This window comes from Nuphar pumila, chromosome 6 (assembly GCF_984573655.1).
Source record: "Nuphar pumila chromosome 6, dmNupPumi1.hap1.1, whole genome shotgun sequence".
Lineage (NCBI taxonomy): Eukaryota > Viridiplantae > Streptophyta > Magnoliopsida > Nymphaeales > Nymphaeaceae > Nuphar > Nuphar pumila.
The window spans coordinates 126,526,712-126,549,406 of record NC_143254.1 but is presented as its reverse complement, the minus strand read 5'-3'; the positions used below and the strand labels follow the sequence as shown (position 1 = coordinate 126,549,406).

At 37.6% G+C, this 22,695-nt stretch overlaps 1 protein-coding gene and 1 pseudogene across 1 annotated transcript in view; one reads left to right on the top strand and one right to left on the bottom strand.

Annotated features, from left to right (window-relative positions):
* Positions 1 to 233: 233 nt before the first annotated feature.
* Positions 234 to 1,346, bottom strand: LOC149836108 (arogenate dehydratase/prephenate dehydratase 6, chloroplastic pseudogene; annotated as a pseudogene).
* An 8,581-nt stretch (positions 1,347 to 9,927) lies between these two features.
* LOC149836107 (suppressor of mec-8 and unc-52 protein homolog 1) overlaps positions 9,928 to 22,695 on the top strand; it is a 71,425-nt gene continuing 58,657 nt past the window's right edge. Inside the window, exons 1-6 of the mRNA XM_090010787.1 lie at positions 9,928 to 10,045; positions 10,700 to 10,910; positions 11,299 to 11,451; positions 18,682 to 18,730; positions 21,986 to 22,069; positions 22,181 to 22,284. Of these exons, the coding sequence (XP_089866913.1) occupies positions 10,017 to 10,045; positions 10,700 to 10,910; positions 11,299 to 11,451; positions 18,682 to 18,730; positions 21,986 to 22,069; positions 22,181 to 22,284 (630 nt within the window). The 5' untranslated portion in view covers positions 9,928 to 10,016. The remainder of the gene's footprint in view (positions 10,046 to 10,699; positions 10,911 to 11,298; positions 11,452 to 18,681; positions 18,731 to 21,985; positions 22,070 to 22,180; positions 22,285 to 22,695) is intronic.

Genomic DNA, 22,695 nt, shown 5'->3' with positions numbered 1-22,695 from the left:
GATGTGAGCACTGTTTTTGGATCACCTGGTCTTAATTTGCCATGTTTAGTCAGCATTTTTCTACATCTTTATAGATCTTGCTTGATATGTCAATCCTTTGCAATTTTATTACATATGAAACTTCCCAATTCTCGTTCTGTACTCTAATGGATGTGGATCAAATGTCCAGTGTAGCCCTTCCACACACTTCCAAGCTGTCCCCTTAGTATACCAGTAGGAACATATAAATGTCTTCAATGGAGATCATAGATTTTGGAATCTTCTGGGTAGCAGCCCAAGATGCGGATGAATTTGGAGAAGGTAGAAATTTCAGCCATGGCATCCTTCACCTTTTGGTCATCTACACTTCCTTCAAAATCAACATAGAAAGCATGTTGAAATTCCTTAGTTGAACCTTCGTGTATGTCCAATACTTTAACAGGCTCCGAGGTAAGATTCTTGATTTCCAGCTTTGCGAGGTTGATACTTCGCGACGAGAACACGGAGAGCACCCTCAGCAATGGTTGCAAGCCTCCTTCATGGGAGATGACCATGCTGGTTTTTAGGATACTCTTCTTCTTCGTAATTTTCTCCGGCCTTTTCGCTAAGATCAAGAACCTGGTCGCGTTCCATGATTCATCCTGCAAGCCGTGCGCAAGGACCTGCAGGCGGTAGAGATCAGCTGCGCGAGGGCTGGCTATGGCAGCCGTGTCAAGCATGTGTTGTGACAGCAGCAACTCGACGGCCCCTGCAGTATCATCCACTGCTTCCTGCGAGGCCGCCAGGCCGAGCCGAGCTAGGCCCTGGCTGCAATGAGCCAGTGCCAGCGGGTGGCTGATCACCCTCTTCACCTCTCTCTTATTTACACCTGGGATTGCCAACAAGCAGTAGTTCACAAACAGGTTTATCTCTTGAGTGACGTGCAGACTTCTTTCTAGCAAGAGATCATAGTTCCGGACCTTGTTCCCCTCCATGGTGCTCTCCACCGGCACGATGGCACGGTCTGCTTGGCCATTCTCAACTGCCTTAACAGCATCAACAATGGACCTGCAAGGTACAGCAGTGCAGTCCATGCAGGCCAACTTTGCTGCTGTCTCGCTGTACGCACCAGCTACTCCCTGGTATGCAATTCTGAGACCTGTGTTCTCATGGTGATCGAGTCTTTTCGACACTATTTCTTCTATTTGTTCTTGGCCTAAGAGCTCTATCCCTATCTTCCGGTGCCTGCTACCGAGAATACTTCTGGTTTGGGCTGCAAAGCTTGAGCACCGGATCGTCTTCATGGGAGTAGGTGGTGGTACCTGAAACCTCTCCAGTTTGGTGGAACTTACAGGGCTGCTTGTCATAAATGGCATTGGGAGGGCCATGACGCAGCTCAGAGGAACACCAGATCTGATGCTCTCTCTGTAAGCTAGCTACCAGCCAAACATTGGGAGTTTGGTTCAGCAATGCTGGTGGAGAGAAATATATACACACATGCAAAGAGAGAGAGAGCCTCGATTATTTAGAATACTTGAGTTATTTTTGGCAAAACAGTGTGCGGTTAATGATTCCTGACCCTTGTGGTCGTGCGCCAGCTGCTTTTTTTCATCTTTAGTGACGTAAGAAATAAAAACTAAAAAAACTTGATTTGCCGCATGGTGACGAATCTTTTATTATCTGGATCAGGTGCAATCACATTGCACATTTTTTATGTGCTGCTTCAACTGAGTACCCTCCATCTTTCCCATACCTGTTAACAGCAGATGGCAGGTACTAAAGTGCAGCATCACATTTAAAATGTAAAATGTGATTACACCTGATCTTTTAAAGGCATGAGGCCCCCCTTCTTAATGGAGGGGGCAGCGACTCTTCTGATCATTTGCCAATACCAAAGTTTGGTCCGTAATGTGAATTCATACTTTACTTTTTGTTTTTGCTTTTTTACGAGAACTGAAAACCACCCCCGAGTAAGAGACCTGGCCATGTTGGTCAACCCTTCCAACCTAAGGCCGCTTTTCCGGCAGTGTAAAACCAGGGCACACCCCTTGTCTTTATAGAGTCAACTTGTTTCTGCAATACACAAGGGAGTGACGGCCATGAGAATGGAACCCTGTCCACCCGTCTAGTGGTCAAGACCCGACCCACTGTGCCAAACCCCTTGGGGCTCATACTGTACTTTTTGATTGGGTGTGAGACCATGAGTGCAATGCTGCAGAAGATTTTACTCTATGGGAAATATCTATTGGTTGTCCATTGGGAGAAAAACATGTGATGCAATGTGAAATTGCTGTCAACCAAATGTTTGTCGGGGCATTGTGGGGAGTCAGTTTTCCCATATATATAGTTTTCATCTTCTTAAACTCGGGTGGGGCAGAGTTCCTAATGTGATGGTACTCATTTTCCTTTTGGTTATGGCAACCGGCATTAATTGGCTCTTGCTAAGAGATTCTTCAACCTCTCATTGTCTTTTTATGGGTTTGTCATGATAAGATGAACCTTGGTGGTCTCAGCAAAGGATCACAATAGTCTGGATGATAAGAGAAGGCAGGAGGATAATCACGATAGTCTGGACGATAATAGAAGGTAGGAGGATAAGGGAAGGCAACGATATCAAGAATTTATCCTATCAGTATGGAAAACCATCTGTTGAGGAAACCTCTTAAGGAGGAGTGTATAAAAAACGTTGATAATGGAATCTACTCACATGGTGTAAGTGAGTAGTGAGCTTGACCCGTGGATGTAGGTGATCTTGTGTGAAATTTTTACTTCTTGTCAAGTTCTATTTGTTTTCAGTTTGGAGGATTCCTAGTTTGGAATTAGTGTTGAAATTTTCTCTTTGATGCTATGGTTGGGGGCCCAGGAGCGTGATGGCTGGTGCAAATTGATGGTTTCTAGAACAACTATGGTTTGGTGGTTCAAGCAGATTGACTATGACTGGCAGATGGAATGTTTGACTGAGAAGGTGAATAAAGTTCGGCTTGATGGTTAAAAGTAGGTCGTGAAAAAATTTAACGGTATTCTTTATGTTCTTATTAGTCTAGCATTCATGTGTCTGCCATTGTTATAAGATATTTGTCGAGTCTTCCGTTGTCAGTATAGTAAGAAAAATAATTGGTTGGTGAACTAAGAGAAACTCAAAGTCCATAACCTGGAACAGTTTGGTTTGGGTCGGATCTTCATATATCTTTATAATATAGTCCAAATTTTTCGAAATTCTTACCAAGTTTAGAGGATGTAGATCCGGGACCGATCGCATACGGCCACGAACAATCCAATTGGTATACGCTGATCCAGCTCGAAATGAATCTTGGTCAAGTTGAGTAGGGACTTGTCCACAGGAGAGATCCAGCTTTTGATAGGTTCTCAGCATCCAGGACATCGCAACCAACTAATGATTTTATAGAAAGCTTAGTTGAGTAGTTAAGTCTTTCTTGACATCCTTAGTCCTGTTTGATTTGCCAAAGAAAAAAGGATCGCGAATTTGGTGATTTTACTTAAGGTTTTCAGAGATCAACATGAGCCTACAAAGCAGAAATTAATAAGAAAGGGAAAATAGAGCATGCGAGAAGCAAGTTGACTAAGTTAGGAGAGGTATTCAATCTATCTATCTTTCTTGGCTGGTGTGCTTCCTCTGCTTTCTGTAATGTTGAAAGTTGAAACCTTTGTTATGCTTTCAGCTACCAGTCTTCCAAATTATGCTTTGGAAGGGAAGATGGACTGTTGCAATTATTTCACCAAATAAAAACTTGTTGAAAGATGGAGTTTGGTATAAGAAAATGCAAGTCAAGTCTTCTAAAAATCAAAGTGGCCCTTGATAAAATTTAAGGGTCACTTAGAGAATCATCAATGATCAATATAATTGAAGAGGTGCTTTTGTTCTGCATGGGAACCATAATTAGGCCAGCCTTTGGGTGTAGTTTAACAAAGAGGTCATCTTTTATGCAGCGGTCCGCTGCTGCTGACCGTCCATCTCAATATTTCTCGAGATGGACACCACACCCATCTCGAGAAATGCCAAGATGGGGTGGCTACCTAGCAGGCAGCTGCATGCCCACCACGCAGCGATGCTGCATAATAAAATTATTTCTTTTTTTAGGACAATTGTTTGTACTATTGTGGTGCGTGGCTTGGGCATCTTAGATCATGTCAAAGATATTAGAACTTAATTTGACCGTGTAAATTTGTCTGTTAGGTAGTTTGCAGTGGGATGGGAAAAATATTTTCATACACCGCCAAAACATGGTGTTGCCAAAATCTGCTGTTCAAATGTGGTGTTTGGAATGGAGTAGTTGCCAAAAACATCCTCCTATAAATGGTGTTCAAATGTGGTGCGGCTGCCAGCTCCATCCTCCACAATGTTTTGGCAATACCACTGCTCTCAAACAACAAAGAGTGTTGGGGAAACTACAATGCACCTCCAATTGAAGGTTGCCAGACAGTGCCTACGTACGTTTGGTATTCATTGAAAGGCTAGTTTGCTAGGTTTTTGAATTTTCTAGTGTGTGTGTGTCTAGTAACTTGAATCTGGCATTCATGTTGCTTCGTTTTAAATGGACACTAGTTGATTTAATAAATCAATTGACTCTTTCAGAAACCTGATTTCAGACAAAGAGAGGGGTCTTTCATGAAGTAGCTGTCAGTCCAGGTGGCTACATTATGGTCCGGTCCATAAACCGTGTGGGATTGGACAAGCAAGGAATATTCTATTTTATTTGTGTATCTAGGCAAGTCGAAGAGGATGGTATTTAATGTGTTAGACTTTACCAATCCAGACATCATGGTGGAATATTATATGAGCTAGCTCGCCCCAAGAGGGGTTGGCGTAGTGGGGTGGGGGCCTTGCTGCATGACGGTCAGTCATTCGATTCTCATGGGGGTCGCCCCGCTACCCAAGCCAATGCGTAGCATAGGCCCTAGGGATAGGGGTGCTATCAGACTTAATTTTGAATCACATCTAAAAATAAGATCCGAACCTGACCCAATCTCATTCGGGTTTGGATTTGAGTGCAACTAGAAACTGTGGACCCACGTGGATGAATGGGATTCGGGTATGCATCGGGTCATGTATAATCAGTTTGGGTCTTTAAAAGACACATTTTGATTGGAGTTGGGTTCAGGTATTGGCATGGTTGAAAAAGGAGGCACATATGGGTTAATGGCTTGGGGTATTATTTATTGAGGTCTTAATCTTGATATGATTGATATTCTAGACTTAATTATCCACCAATAAAAAAATTAAACTAATGGAATCAACTATTTATTAAAATTATATGCTAATAAAAAAATTATTAACTATTCTAAATAATGTCCAGAGTATGAAAAATGTTTTCATGCCAACCAATCATTTCAAGTTGAAAAATAAAACAATGATATCGATCTCATATTCAAAATTTATCAAATTTAATGAGTTCTTGAGTATTATACTAGGATTCACTTCAACCCAACAATTTCTATGATAGAAAGGCAATGGGAAGTATCTGCAAAAAATTGAGTTAAATGTTTTGATTACTAAAATGTATAATGCATATTAATTCTAAGTTTATAAACATCTTTAACAATTTAATTGAATACATAACATAATATTTACTAATTATTCTAGTTATTTTCCCGTACTCCTCCTTTATCCTCATCTTCTTCTTCCTCATTGATAGTTAAATCTAATAATTTAAATCATGTTATATTTAATTAACAATATAAATATAAATTAATTTATTATCTTTAAATGCATGTTGATGTCAATCTTGTGTGCAAACCAGTGCTTTCAAGGTTTCTGGATTCAATGAACTCCAAAATTTGTTACGAACAGTACTAATACTAAATGTTGATTCAAAAGCAATGGTTGACAATAGAACAACCAATAGGTCATGAGCTATCTTACATAATATAAGATATTTGGATTGATTGTTTTTCTAAAAACTCAAGACATCAATTTCCTCATTAATTAATCTTTTGAGACTATCATGTAAACATAAATAAGCAATATTTAATTAAAAATAAAAGCTAATAACAAAAAAAGAAACATAATTTTAAATTTTCCATTTTTCAAGTGTACCTTTTCTTCCAAGTATGTGTTTGCTTCAGATTTGAAAGTATAATTAGTTGTTTCTTGTATCATAAAAGCTTCAAAATCACCCATTTCATTGTGCTACCACATGCTGGCTTGGAAGAATTTGTGACTGGCACTGAATAATTTTTATTACATTGATATTCATTGTAAAACAAATCAAAATACCCAAGAACAAGATCAACATGTGTAGCAGCCTTCTCCTTGCCATAAATTCTTTTATAAGAAAATTTCACACAATGCATCTTGTATCGAGGATCAAGAATAATTGCAACCATAAACAATGGAGAATTAATGAGTGCTTCAATATTTCTCAAATTTTAGTATCATCTTCATTGCCAATGTTCTAATTATAAATGTTTGGGTGCTGCCACATTCTTCTTTCAAGTGCAATTGAATCTTATAAACTTTTTTGAAAAATAAGTTTGCATTTATGGACTTTGATATTGAAAATACCAAAATTGAATTATAAAATGGTTCAAAAAATTCACAAAGAGCCTTTGTATTTTCCCGATCAACTTCCTCCATAGAAACACTAGTTATGAAATCACTATCAACTTGTTGCCAACAACTCCTTTCCATAATGTTTACATTTTGCATGCTCAGTGCCATCTTTTTTTTTCAAATAAAATAACTCTCGCATGGTCAATATTTGACTGAGTAAGGTCTTCATTACCCTCATTATTGTCACTAATTCCACCTTCTTCATTACCAACTTTCATTTTAATACTAAAACCTTGATACCAAACAAAAAATAAGAATAAATTAAAATAATTAAGTAGAAAATACAAAACAAAAAAATATAATTAATTAACATAAGGCAGTGCATACATGCACACACGTACAAATAAAAAACAATATATAATATGTTGACAGTCATTGTCACAACCATAAAACAATTTCATAGTATTCTACTAGTACTAGTGGAATCTTTTTCTTACATTTTGTTTTCCTTATTGTGAATGAAATTCCAATGGTTTGTAGATCTAATTTTGTGTTATATTATTGTTCACTTAAATGTTTCAATCACTTTGTGGGCCAGTGATCACTTCCTTGGTGTAAAAGTCTTCCCAGTAGGACAATTTATGACTCAAAAGTTACCATTTGGATGAGTTCTGAGTCTGTTGATTGTAGGTCCATCAAAAAATTAGAAAAAACGATCCTTGGTTTGGTTCATTAAAGGATTTCAAGTTCTTTATGGCCTTCCTCCAACAATTGCTTTTAGAAATCTAGTGGCCTGACTGAGTGGTTCATGATTTGCATGGGTGGTGGCAAAGGGATGACAATTAGGCAGATCATTAACACGATGCTGCCAGTTTGCTTTTAAAGCCTTACAAAGCAACATTGAAGAGGGTTTATGGTGAATGAAATAAAAAGTTAATATATAAATCGTTCTTATGATATGCATGAACATAGTAATAGAGTAGTTCTAAGAATAATGTTATGTGCCAGTTAATTATGTTTCTTTCCCCATTTCCTTGGAGTAAAACTTTAAAAAATTTATAAAAAAATATTTAAACATACAAATAAATAAAAAAATACTTTATTGACAAATTAAACAACCAATAAGAAATAAAAAATCATATTTTTATCAAAAATACATGATCAAAAAATCGATTCCTAGCAAATGGATCACGCTCAATGCAGGGTTGGATTTGCTAAAAAAACAAATGTGGAAACTGCCATGTTCATACTCTCATATTTTCAGTAAACATATTCTAATAACCCTATATATAGAACCCAATCCTGCACTTGAGCTTGCGCAAACCACAACCACAATCATTAATTAAGCTGGTTTTCCAAAACCACAATCGTTAGGTTCTTTAGTTTGACTGTAGAGCTGAGAAATGCACTCCAAAGTAGGGCTGGACAAAAGGCGGGCCGAGCCAGCCAAGCCCGTTTAGTGGACGGGCTTGACCAGACTCAACCCATTGACCAATCGGGTCGGGCTTAGACCAGTTTAGGTCAGGGTCTGATACAAAACCCATGACCTGCTCGTTAGGCTCATGGGCCTAATTCCAATGTAGTCTGGCCGGGTTATAATCACAACATTTCTCATTTGTTTCCTTGAATTCAGGTTTTTTAGTGAAAATTTAAAAAATATGAATTAATAGATGGGATCCAAGATTAATACATTTTTTGAATCACATGCTTGATTATATATATATAAAGCCTGCAGGTTGGCCCGACCGGACTTACGATTTTGTCCGATTGGGTTTAAGCCGGGTTTGGCTCAGGCATTCTTCCAAAAACTATGCCCAAGACTGACCCATTCAGGCTGGGCCAGAGGCCGCCCGGCCCGTTGTCCAGCCCTACTTCAAAGAGCGGGAAGCATTGTTTCCCATGTTGGTACGGCCGCGCATAACCCGAAACAGCTACAGTGGCTGAACTAGGATCTCTGTGCTTACTTAATGAGGTATAATCTGACTGGTACACTACACTGCCTACGAGCTAGCACCCATAAGATCGCTGGATTGGTTAACATTGCAATATCTTAACTGAGTAGCTTGGGTTCAAATCCGGTTGGCGATAACCCCCAAGTGGACAAAATACTATACCCAAACGAATAGGAGAAATGGGTCCTAGTGGTCATGTACCATCGGAAATTTAAGTACAAGAAATTCAGCCAAATCATCATTGAACCAATCCAATCAAAATTTTAAGCATCAAATCTCAATTCAATTCTGAAGTGGAACTGATGAATTAGATCTGAATCCAAATTGAAATTTCTAAATGGCCCTATTGGATCCTTTGTTAAAAAAGGTTGATATATAACATATATTTTAGATATCGGAAAACACAGATTGATAGATTTTGACTGTATTTGAGAACAGATCCAACAGAAAATGTTGAACCAAATCGAGTCCAAATCAGAGATTTTTCAAACCACGTATGTTTGAAACCTATCTGAGATCACATTCGGATTCTGTTTTAATGTCCATACCCAAAAACTATGTATATCTGAATTGGATCGATGACTGACCAAACCGATCCATTTGCATACCTAACTAGAGGTTACTCATATTCACCCATATTTGGTCGGATTCAGGTGCATCTAACCAAAACTTATACAGTTTTGGATCAGTTGGTATGGATCCGTCTGCCTATCTTTTTCATTGTCGAACAATAGGGTAAGTTCGATTGTCCTACAATTGTTGACCCATTTTATAATTGAACCAAACCAAACCCAAATTCAAATGCACTCTGTTTTCGAACTCGAACCAATTATGTAACCAAACCCGTTTTATATGTGAACCAACCTGAACTGAACCCGTTGAAACCGACCCACTATTGTTTAGAATAGTTGATAAGCTTCTCATTTGTTAACATATAATCTTCTTATTGAATAGATGATTCAGTTAATCTACATATTTTTTGATTGGTGGATAATAAGGTCTACAATACCAATCATATCGAGACTCAAGTTGAAATCCAAACCCGTTAAGACCCAAACAGATCATACCCGAACCCGTTAACCCATATGGGTCTATACTTTTCAGCTATATTCAGACCCATACCGAGATCCGAATCAAAATGGGTAGGGTTTGGGTCTAATTCTTATACTCGATTAAATAAAGGGGTCTATTGAAGACACGGCCCGATACATACCCGAACCTGCTAACCCAAATGTGTCCACAATTTTCAGCCATACCCGAACCTTATCCCAGACCCGAACTAGATTGAGTCGGGTTTGGATCTAATTTTAAGACCCGATCCAGAATCGAGTTTGATAAGACCAAATCCGAACCCGACCCAGTTACACCCCTAAACTTATCACGCAGTTCCGGACCCGGACTCTTAAACCGGTCCAGATACAATATTCGAAGTCCAAAACCCAACCCGCGGTCTCCATCTCGGGAACAAGAGGGGTTTTCAGCGTCGACCCTCTTCCTTAAACCCTTCTCTCTCTCTCTCTGCCCTTGAAGGGGCCTTCGGAAGGCACGCAGCTCTTCGCTCTCGCTGAAGAGTCCGTGATTCAGCAAACCCTACGATGTCGACTCTAGAGATCGAGGCTCGAGAGTGAGCAATCGTTTTCTCCTCTTCTCTGTGGTTTCTAGGGCTCCTTCTTAGTTTTATTCCAATCTGCGTTTCTTGTTTCCTGTTTAAATCTTTAGAATGGTTGTTGGGGTTTCGTATCTGTAGTTTCATCGATATTTAAATCATATGTTATTGGGGAAGGGATTTCTGTTAGGTTTTTTCTGGGCTTTAAGGGGAAGCTTTTGAGCATCGCCGATAAAACTTTGCATGATTTCGATTTGGTCGAGTAATTCACAAAAGTTTGCTCAAAAGCATCCCGTAACGAATGGGTTTCGTCGAGAATCAGCAATTTACTGTTGAATTGAGCGTGAACTTGGTGTATACTATTCAGATAAAATTTGAGAATCTCACGTGCTGAGTTGTGCAAGTAGAGTGGGTTATGAGTGGATGATCATTGTGGATGCTTGGATTTTTAATCCATCGTCTGAAACCGTATAATATGTGCGTTTAGTGCAACTAGCAGTGCAGTTCTTCTTTTGGGCCATTCATAGTCCATTCGTCGAAATCCGTAGAATATGTGCGTTTTTTCTTGTTGGTTTTAGTGCAACTGGCAATGTAGCACATCTTTTGGCCGCACTTGTGAATAAGTTTCGTTTGGGACGTTGGACGGCCCTCCCATTTTTTCTGTATATGCAGTGTCATTAAGATTGTGCTTCAGTTTTGCAAAGAGAATTCGCTACACCAGACTTTTCAGGTACTGCAGAGTGAGTGCCAGGTTTCTTTGAACACAGTCGACAGCCTGGAGACCTTTGTTGCTGACATTAACAGTGGGAGGTGGGATGCTATATTGCCGCAAGTTTCACAGCTAAAACTTCCGAGGAAGAAGCTCGAGGACTTGTACGAGCAGGTGAACAAACTTAGTTGTTGCCTATCTGTTTTATCTATTTGTTAATTTCGAATTATAAATGAGGAATTTCCTCATACACAGGTTTTGAACTTATTTTCTTGTGGTGGTTTTCTTCTAAAAAGAACTACCAAGAAAGAAGCAAGCTAGTTGCCTTGCATTTATCCTTTTTTTCCTGTTATAGGTACTTTTTTCTTGCGTAATATTTTGGGACAAGTACTCTTTGTATTTGTAATAGCTTGATTAGTTATCACATATTGGGTTATTGAGTTATATTCTCATGTGTATAACCTTTTACGTTAAATTATATTCAGAGAACATCTTAATATAGATTTGTGGGTTGTGTATATTGTTGTTTATTTGTTCTTTTCTGATTTTATCTCCTCTTTAGATTGTTTTGGAGATGATAGAGCTTCGGGAATTGGACACTGCACGTGCTATTCTGAGACAGACTCAGGCAATGGGTGTCATGAAACAGGAGCAGCCTGAAAGATATCTCCGACTTGAGCATCTCCTGGTCCGGACATACTTTGATCCACATGAGGTCTGTATTCTATAACGTGATTTATCATTTTAGTATGCAATTGTATAGTTTCTTTGTTCCATGCTTTGCGCTTTTGACTTCCACTTTTTCTTTTTGAAAGAATAACTATGATTTACATTACTTTTTTGTTATTCAAGGTTTGGTTGATCTGATGTCTGAGAACTGATTTTACATATGAGATCAACTTATCCTTTTTGGGTCTTAAGATCACATTTTGTAGACCTGTTGCTTGCTCTGTTCAGGCTGTTGATATCTTAAAAGTTAAAACTAGGATAAGCCACTATAGGAATTATTGGCCCTCATGTGATTCCGTAAAGATACTGTGATCAGTTGAATTTATTGTAGCTGTTTGAGTGCTACTAGTTCACCTAAGTAAGTATTTAGATTAGGGATGCAAAGGGTTCAGATTTCGGATCAGAAAACACATTGGGTTGTCGGATTGCGGGACAGCCAAAATTTGCAAAAGTCCCTTCCTGGATCCTACCCATGTGCAACCCTAATTTAGATGGTCAATTTTCTGCTCTTCCCCCCTTGCTGAAATCAGAAAGCAAGAATTTTTGTGAAGGTAAAAATGGAAATAAAAGAGAGTAATTGTGATGAGAAAAAAGGATAAAAAAGTCACACTAGTAATCAGTTTGATCAAAATATCCTGGAAGATAGGAACCTAAACAACCAAGGCCTTCATTGGAACAAACTATTGAAATCTAAACTATAAGGTCATTCAGGGAATGACATTAAGATATCTTTACTTGGGGGTCCTTTCAATCCACAGGGAATGCCAAATGAATTTCATCTGCGTCTTAACAACTTTAGCCTTTTTCCTGATTATCTCGAGTGAGCACCCAAAAGAATTTCCTTGAGAACCTATCACAACATTCCCCACAATAATTTGCCAAAATTTGCTAACTAAAGATTTTATTCCTCCACAATATATGAAGAGCTTAGTTGTCATAGGTGCTAGGCGAAGCCTAGGCGGTGAGCCCCCTAAAAAGCCTAGGCGGGGACTAGGCAGTCTAGGCGGTACCCAAATAAAAAAACAAAAAAAACATATAAATATGTAAACAAACTACTAAAATTAATAACAAACATGTATATAACATAAAATCAATCAACAATAAGCAATAGACAAAAAAAATGTCGTCGAACACTATAAGACAATTATATTAAATAACCTGCTCAATACATTGTCCAACACAAAACATTTAACATTTAACAACACAATACATTTAACTAAACATAGAGTTCAAAAACATATGTCTATGTATAAAAGTCATCTTCATTCTTCAGTATCAAACTTCATTTCAATGATTTCCTTCGTTTATGGCTTGAGATGATGATGGCGAGTCATCTTCGTCTTTTGAATCAAGGACCACGTCTGGCAATTTTTGTCCCATAAATGCTGCATGTACTTGTGCATTTCTCTCATCATCTTCTTTAAGACTAGTAAGAACCTCAACACAAATATTCAAAGGAATGTTACGTGTACATAATTTTACAGTAAAGTTGTGTGCCCCTCAACATGACATTTAAATTTATACAATCCTCCATGCATTATAAAATCACAAAATTTACACTTCAGTGTTCTTTTGAGAGGCATCTCCAAGTCAACTAATGTACAATATTTCAATACAGGATCCTTTGAGAGGCATCCTCCAAGACCTACACATTTTAGGCACATCACAAAATCCGGATCTTGTTTATCTTTAATATAGGCTCACTCCCATGCTGTATCACTTGATTTTTGCTTGAAGTTCTGCATATCTTCCAAATTTGGAAATATCGAGCTTGGAGTGAACCCTCTAGCATTTGCAGAAGAAGCCCTTCCATCGTTGTTCTAAAAAATGATAAGAATCTAAAAAAAAGTAACATGTAAATTCGCTAAATTAAAAGGAGTAAGCATAAGCAACAATTAACATAAACACAAAATATGAATTCAGCGTTTCACAGAAACACACATTGTCACATATTATTATATATAAATATATAATATATTATATAATAAGTAATAGTCTAAACATGCTTTTGGGCTTTTATAATTTTTTTTACAAAAACATATAAATAAACATCAATTTCATGGCTCGAGCCCGAGACTGAGCGAGAAATCAAAAGAAGCCTAAGAATAACATAGTATGACCCAGAGTTATCGAAAGCGCCTAGCCTATTGGGAAAGCGCGCTTCCCCGAAGCGCGTTTCGAAAGCGCGCTTCCCCGAAGCGCGTTTCGAAAGCGCGCTTCCCCGAAGCGCGTTTCGAAAGCGCGAAACGTCGCGCTTCCGAAACGTGTTGGGAAGCGCGTTTCCTTTTTATGGGAAACACGGTTCCAATTTATGGGAAGCACACTTCCCCCCTTTTTTTCATTTTTTTTGTATTTTTATTTTTATTTTTTCTCTTTTTTCGTTTCTCCCTCGCTTCCTAGGTCGCTTCCGAGATGATTCTTGATTCACATTTAAGTCATCCCACGCTTCTCGCTTCCTAAAATTTTGAAAGTTCCCCGCTTCTAGCTTCCGCTCCCGCTTCCTTGACTGGCAACCATGGTATGGCCTTAAAATCAAAATTCTTAAGACAGATGGTCGGTGCTTGACGAATGTGAACATGTGTCAATCAATAAATTTATTATTGTTATTTTTTTTAACTTAAGCAAAGATAATAAAAAACACGGAAGAATTGCAAACCTATATCGGGAGAGTGCATCAGAATACCATACATTATTAGTTCTAAATGCATGCACTAAAAGTTAAACAACAAGAAGAGAAATCAAAAGAAGCCAAGAATTACATAGTATGACACACATTAGAGCAAGAAGATTTAAACCATAGTCACAAATATCGATAATATCACAATATTTTGAAAATATTGCCGATATATGTGACTATGATCTAAACTCAGTAGGAAATTTCAATTGACTTCAAAAGTAAAACAATGTACAAAAACATGCACAATGTTTCACGTATTAACAAGCACATATTCAATGTTTCAGAAATTACATATCACCACTTAGGTTAGGAAAAATCATCTCAAACAATTTTCTGGATCATGGAATATTGCTGGGGCAGGCAAAAATCAAATGAATCACTTTTCTTCCTTGCACTGAGAGAGAGAGAGAGAGAGAGAGAGAGAGAGAGAGAGAGAGAGAGAGAGAGAGAGAGAGAGAGAGAGAGAGAGAGAGACCTGCACCTGTATGTTCTTCTTCTTCTTCTTCGTGCCCTAGCGAGAGAGAGGAGAGCGCACAAATAAAAAGGGGAAAAGGGACCCCTTTTCCCCCTTTTATAGTTGTTGACTAATGTCAACGACTTAAATAAAACCGACCTAGGCTATCACCTAGGCGGACCCCACCTAGGCGGAAAAATAGGGCCCCACTGCCCAAACTGTATCGCCCAGGCGGTGGTGCTGCGCCTAGGCACCTCCTTTGACAACTAAGATGAAGAGATGTATAACTGACTCCACATTCTGATGTCATGCTATCTCCTTTTAGGCTCTGTTTGGGAGCCTTGAATTGGAGGTGCATTGGCAGTTCCCCCAATGCCCTCTGTTGTTTGGGAGCAATGCATTATGGTTTTCCCAACCCCCTCTGCTGTTTGGGAACAGTGGTATTTCCAAAACACTGTGTTGGGGATGGAGTTGGCAACCCCAACACATTTCAACACCATTCACAAGAGGTTTTGGCAACTCCAAGTCCATCCCCATCACCACATTTTGGTATGATATTTCCAACGATGCAAGACTTCCAAACAGTGCCTTAATTTTTGTGTCTAACCAAGTAAGGTATTCACTCTTGGATGAGTCCTTGTCACCCATATTACTTTGTGTAGCATACTCTCTTGTAATGTCTTCAAACGAGCTTGATAACTTGGTTCTTCTTTAATCTGAGCCATGCCATTGAATTATGGGTGTCAAAGGTTGGGTTCTTTCATTCTATGAGGCTAATGAGTAGGCAGATGAGTTTTGAACTAATGTGAATACCTCTCCTATGGGTCTGACCAATATCCTGCATTGGATTTGTATTCTGCCTCCATATCACTCCCTTCTAAGAAAAGACAGTGGTGTTAGGCCAGGACTTCCAAATATCAGAACCATTAATCCATCTTGAGTTTTCCAATCACATTTAGGCCAGTGCCAACCCAGAATTATTATTTTATTGTGTGGAAATTGAACCAAACATCCTGTGACAGCAAAGTTGTTAGTTGTGGTAAGCTAGAAAGAAACTTGAGCATGCCAGAGTCTAGGATCAATTGAAGGTCACAACCAGATCAACTCCGACTGTTCCAGAAAAAAAGATTTATAACAAGAAGAATAAAGAAGATTGCTTATGCCACAATCAAGGCATATTCAGTGAACATGACATTCAAACACTTCGGACAATGTAAATTGGAAAACACTTGCAAGAAAGCAGCCCAATTTTCAGACTCCTATAATCTTCAACCATGAAATGATCTTTCAACTTGCAAGAATCACCGAATAATGTAAACTTCAGGAATGATCCAGGGATCAATTCTGCCCTACCAGACAAGATATGCATATCTTTAAAAGAAAAGTAAAACTTCTGATGCTTTAATTTCCAATAAAAATGAAAGGATTCAACAGAGGTAAACATGTTCAACTTGCACATTCCATGATCCAAATTGAAAACTTCAAAATATAGACAATGGATCATAAAGAGGAATGTTTACCTTATTTTCTTCTTCTTTTGAGATTTGACAATAATATTTTGACCTTTAACATAGCAAAAATAATGTGTCAGATATTAACATTAGTCAGGGCCAAAAACAACTATCAACTTACCCAAAGGGATTACGTTGATGAGAGAAGGTGTGCTAGAATTTTCTTGTTCATGCTTTGTTACCACATAAGAGTGAGAACTACAAGTTTAGAGAAAATCGTGTGCTGGTGTTTGGGTTCCCAAGGTTAGGATTTTAAGCTTTAATCATTTGAGCATTATTTGTGTAGTGTGACTTTTTGACTTTTTGTCACCATTATTATTTACCAGTGGTTTAAGAAATGAATTTTCTTTGCTTTAGAAAAAACAGAGGAATAAAATGGACATATCCAAAAGAATAGGTACAGGTGTTGGTACGCAGTATGAAGAAAAGAGTGCCAGTGTGCAGCTGGGTTGTGTATGTTGCACACAAGCACACACATAATATACATAATATATGTGCAATAAGTGATGATCTTCATCAAAATACATAAATAAAAATGTAGAAAGCATGAAATATTATTAAACATATAATGTATCCTGTATATTATATGGTATGTCTATATGTGGCAGCACCAAAAACGACCCAGGACCAGTGCCCAGAAGTACCAGCATTGATGCAGGTACACTGGGTGGTGTGAAGTGCAGTGTGGGAAACACCAAGGAATAGCGTAGACCAACATAAAAATATATCCCAAGAAAAAATACTTAATGGTAGCAAAGACATGCTAGTGCGATAATGCGTTGCTCCTCTGTTAGTGTAGCTTGGGTATTCACATGATTATGCAGGACAATGTATGTTTTAGATCTTTTTAGTGGACCAGATTTTTTAAACCACAGTGTGGTTCATCACTTTATGAAACAGCGTAATACCTTGATTGAAGACTAGGTACTTCCTCACTAAAAATTCTCATTTATGTTTATGCTGTCATAAAAACCACACGGTTTAGTGGTCTAGTTAATGGCGTTGGAGTTGGATGCGGGTGGACTGGACCATTCTTGGTTCTAGAGAATGGAGTATTTTTGAAATGTTTTGAAATGGCAGTTATGTCCACAAATTTGATCTGTTTTCTACTTTGTGAGTTATGATTTGATAAGGTGAAGTTATATATTTTTCAGTATGCTTTGCTGGAGATGTAAATACAAAGTCTGCTTATTTCTTGCTATTAGTTAGTTCTGGAGACAATCATCAAAGTGGGGAGACCTTCAATAGTGGAACTAATTTTATACTTTTTGGTGTTTTTGCATCTCTATGGCAGCAATTATTTTCTGTGAATCAGTGCAAATTTTGAGCTTGTAGAAGTTCTCATGCATTGTTGGGCCAAGTTCTTAGATTTCTTACATAAACCATTTTTGCTACTCTACTCCCCCATAATACCAATTTTTTTTCTCTAGGAATATAAGATAACAAAAAACTAATGTTCTAATATCTGACTCTCTTGCCCAATCAGCATCTGAGTAGTTGAACTAAACCTAAATCATGTACCTTGTAAGTCTGCAAATAGAACTTGGAGAAGAAGAAAGCCTGGTTGTGACGCCTAATGTTTTCCAAATATTTGCTTGTGGCTCCCTTGGAATTACATTTATAATAAATGACCCGAATAAGGGCAAATTACAGGCATTAAGATATGATAGGTTGCAATTCATTCCACTACTGATGAACAAATTAATGAAGCAAAACAAATTGTATTGTTACATAAATGCAAATGCTGGATGACAAACATGTAAAATGATGAAAACACTCCTGCCACTTATTAGCATTTAATAGAAGGTGCTACAAGCAGAGAAAAAGTAAAAACTCAAGATCATAAAAAAATGGTAGATGAAGTTATGGAGATGACAATGTTGACCAAGTCCTTTGCAGGATTGATTACTTCATGTAGTGTTGGGACATGTCTCATGTCCTTGTTTTCATATTGGCAAGGGATATTCTGACTAAATGAAGTGTCTGTATGACATAATCAAAGTAAGCCTGCTCCCTTCAAGGTGATTGCTCATGTGCCAGGTGTCAAGCTTATCGATATTCATGTCTTAGGTTTGACTACAATGGTTGGTATTTTTTATATTCAATTTTTTTAATGTTAAATATTTTACAATGTTGGTGCTGATCGTTCATCAATGGGTATATCACTTTGATTAATTGGCTGAACATATGTTCATTTTGGCTGAGAGTCTGGTGGATGGATAGATTTGCTTGTTCAGTTGTAGGACATCAGGACATCACACACAGGTCATTGATCCTTTTCCAAGATTGTTATCGGATTAGAGTGCTTTTGCTTTTTATGTTGCTAACAGAAGCACTCTTTTTGTATATTGAAATTTCTTTATTCTCTGCTACTATTCCTTTTCTGATTCCTTGTGAAAGTTGATTGCATTGGCTGCGATAGTTACTTTACATATCTCCCAACTCTGGACAGCATGAGTAATCTGCCTTATGAAAGTATTGATTGCTGATACTTTAAGCTTTGCTCTTGAAAGAAAACTTTGGTTGCTCCCAAGATCCTGTAGCTTGCTTTACCAGTTTCTGTTCCCATTACAGGCATATCAAGAAGTGTCTAAGGAGAAGCGTCGTGCACAAATTGCTCAAGGTTTGATTCTTTACCAGTTATTTTAACTCTTCCTTTCCCTTTCTTGTTGGACCCTTAACTGGTGTTTTTTGTTGTTGCATATTTTGTGTTTTGTTTCAAAATTCAACTCTATTTTTTTTGAGTGTCGAGGAAACAACTCTAGTGTAAGAAGCCCATGCAACCATGCCCATGCATGCTTATGTAGAAGCTTCAATTGTGTGTTTCACAAATACTTTCATCGTACTCTGTTTTATATAATTTGATTTATTGACTTTTGTCATGCATGGTGAACTGAAGTTTCTTGATGTTGTTAGTGGATTCAATTGATAATTGACCTGTTACATTTTTTTTTGTAAGTGTCTCCATTTGCGCCTCTTTTCATGAATGAAGTGATTTGTAAGCTTTATCAAGAAGCATGAAGGGGAATTAAATAATGGTACATTTTGTGTGCTCTTCTATAAACTTTGCATACAATCAATCAGTTCTTGCAAAGTAGGCCAGCCACCTGCTTATTAAATTATGCTTGTGGATTTGAGTTTAACTTCTTGAGTTCTTGGAGATGAATTGAATTCTGCAATATATTGACTTTGGTTATAGTTTCTTTTTTGATTTGCACTTTAAGAATCCTTGATAGAATCATAAGCTTGAAACGACTGCCGAAAGTTAAAACCTAACTTACCAGAAGCTTCATAGATAGGTGGGAAGCGCGCTTCCCTGAAACTCGCTTTGAAAGCGCAAAACTCTTCTCTTCCGAAACTTGATAGGAATCTCGATTCTCCCACGCTTCCCACACGTTTCTTCCCTGCTTCTCTACATGATTCCTATACGCTTCTCTCACACTTCTTTTTATGTTTTTCATGTTCTTCCTTCCACGCTTCCCGCTCATCTCATGTGCTTTCTTTAACCATTATTTTTAGATTTTGAGAAGAATTTAATTCTAGACTACGAAACCACAAAATTTAAGAATAATATTTTTTATTTTACTTTTTATTTCTTTCTCTTTTGATTTGTATTTTGCTTCCTATTTGATCCCGTATCACTTCCTCTTTTATTCCTATTTCGCTTTTAAATTGATTTCTCGCTTCCCGCTTCTTATAAAATTTAAAATATCTCGCTTCTGCTTCTCATTTTGTTTTTTGCTTCTGCTTCCTAGTTTGGTAACCTTGAGTTTCACTTGCATATATGATTTAGTTTTGAGATTAATAGATCAACTTTAATGTTATCTACTTATGTTTTATTTTGTTCATGATAACATAAATTTTATATTTTGGTAAATTAGAAATATATAACTATGTTTTTGCTTCTTGTTCGATTCCTATTCGCATCCCACTCGATTATCTCTTGGTTTCCTCTTTAAATCCTTTTTCGCTTTGGGTTCGATTCTCTTGTCACTTCCGAGACGATTCCCGGTTCGCTTCTAAGTTGTTCTGCACTTCTCGCTTCCTAATTTTTTAGAAATATCTTGCTACCCGCTTCTGCTTCCCGAATAGCTTCCTGCTCCCGCTTCCTTGAGTGACAACCTTGGTTAAAACACTTCTTATTCATCTTTTCTTGTGTTACCTCATGTCTCTGGAAAATTTCTTGCTGCACTATCTTCTAATCTCACACCTCTGCCTCATTGTTGCAGGCCCACTTTTTAATACACTGCTCTCAAAACCACTTTCTTCCTGATTATGAATCCATCATGATTCACTTTGATGAGTCCTTTTTTCTGTTAGTTTTGTTTGTGAAGATTATCCAGAAACCACATGTCGATATCAATCATTAAATGATTTCAATTCTGGTGACAGTTGGAGATTTGCATGGGATTTCTGTGTCACTTAAGAACCACAGTGTATTTCAGAATTATGAGTCATGACACAGTTGGGCTTTCATCATATAATGATAAGTATCTGTGTAGGTCGTACAGGGTGAATAAGTAGACTCATTAAATGTACATTTACTACTCGCTGAAATAAAAGCAATGTTGTTGACCAACTTTTGTGAAGGATGTAAACATTTCAGCTTGCATTCTAGGCATACTCTGCATAGAGTTTTCCTGTCTTGCCCTAATTATTCTTGCCAAAAAACATGAACCTGGTTTCTCTAATATGTCTAATTGGACGGCTTGTGTTTTTTTCAGCAAATATGTGCTCAGAATTTCCATATTCCATTGGTTTGAATAAATAAGCTAAACCTTATTGAATTGTGATGAATTTTACTTTTGTAAAGAGAGGTATAGGCACCTGATGTTCTGCAATGAAATCAACTTCGAAGGATTATTGCAAAAGTTTTGCATAAGATGCTGCACAGTGTTTCAATGTTTGCTGAAACATTGAACCTTGCTATGTGGCATGTAGTTTAAAATTTTGCATTACCTCCACATGCTTGGAATAAAACTTCAAAGTGACAATCAAAATCACTAACCCTAAACCTGTATGCATGACATGCTATGATTTCATACCACGGTTCAGGGACCTTCACAAGGGCGTAATCATGGTTTTGTGCATGAGGTCAGCCCCACCAAAGGTTGCCTGATATGCTTGTAAATAAGATTTGTTCGAACTTCATAGTCTATTCCAATGCAGAATCTGTTTGAAGTTGATGACTGGAATTGAGTAAAAGATGAAGGAACAAGTGATAACCAAACTATTTTCAGACCTTGACATAAGGAATTGCAAGCATGGGTGCATGCGTGTGTACACGTACACATCTTTATGTATGTTTAGCAAGTTTCTATCTTAATAAATATTTTTCTAAGCTTTTTATGTGGATGCCATTCTGTAGTACAACTCTATTCTAAAAATTAAATTGAACATGTATAATTGATGCTGAAGGAAACAACATGCCATTTACAAAGAAAGTTTATGCTTCAAAATTTCAGTGACAATACCTTCGTTAGTTTGCGTTATGCATAGTTATAAGTCAAAATCAATGAAACTTCATCGACTCACCTATTTTTCATTTCCTGGCTTTGTCATATCATTTCATGGATTCTGTGTGTGTGTGGGTGTATATTTTTGTTGCTTAAATAAGACTGAATGCTTTTGAAAAGACCTTATGTCACTGCCTGTTAGTTTTACCTTGTGGGTTCTTTGCTGTTGAAAGGTGTGTGTTTGGTTTTCACATAAGTAATAATGCAACGTGTGGGGCTTCTTTTAGTGAAGTTTTTTGGATATGGTTTGCTTTCATGTGTTTGTTTTTCAATTGCCTCTCCATTGTTGTTGAGAATTATTCAATCTTGAAAGGCCTAGATTGATATTAGTTACATGTGTGCTATGTATTACGTTGTTTCAGCTTTGGCTGCTGAAGTCAATGTTGTTCCACCATCACGATTAATGGCTTTGATTGGTCAAGCATTAAAGTGGCAGCAGCATCAAGGTATTTTTATTATGTATTCATTTTTATAGTATTTAGTGCATGATTTTGTTTTGACCTTATTCTTATGTAGATAATATCAGGAAATATAATGGTTGCTGGTGGCCTTTTCAGGATTGCTCCCGCCTGGAACTCAATTTGATCTCTTTCGAGGGACAGCAGCAATGAAACAGGATGAAGATGACATGTGCCCAACAACTCTTGTGCACACCATAAAGGTAAAAATGTATATCCTTCATGAGCATTTTGAATTTTCTTTATATGAACCCCAGATGGGAATCTGGGTGGTTGGTAGCACTTCTAATTTCTTTTTGTGAAGAACAAGGACACTATTTAACAATTTCCAACTTTTTCTGACGGTTGATCATTTGTGGATTTATTAGGGCTTGGAGTATATGGGGATGTTTTGGTTAGTTTATCTTATGAAAGGGGAAGGTTTAGATCATAAACCACTCTACTAATCATTAAATACCATTTCCACTACATTATAATAAAGGGAAACATTCTCAAATTGTAACTTACAGCATACTGTAGTATTCTTGACAATTAAAAAATCAAAGAAAAATAACATAAGGCAGTTAGCTCCATGAACAATCTTGAGAAGAAACAACGCCGTTCATATTCAATGT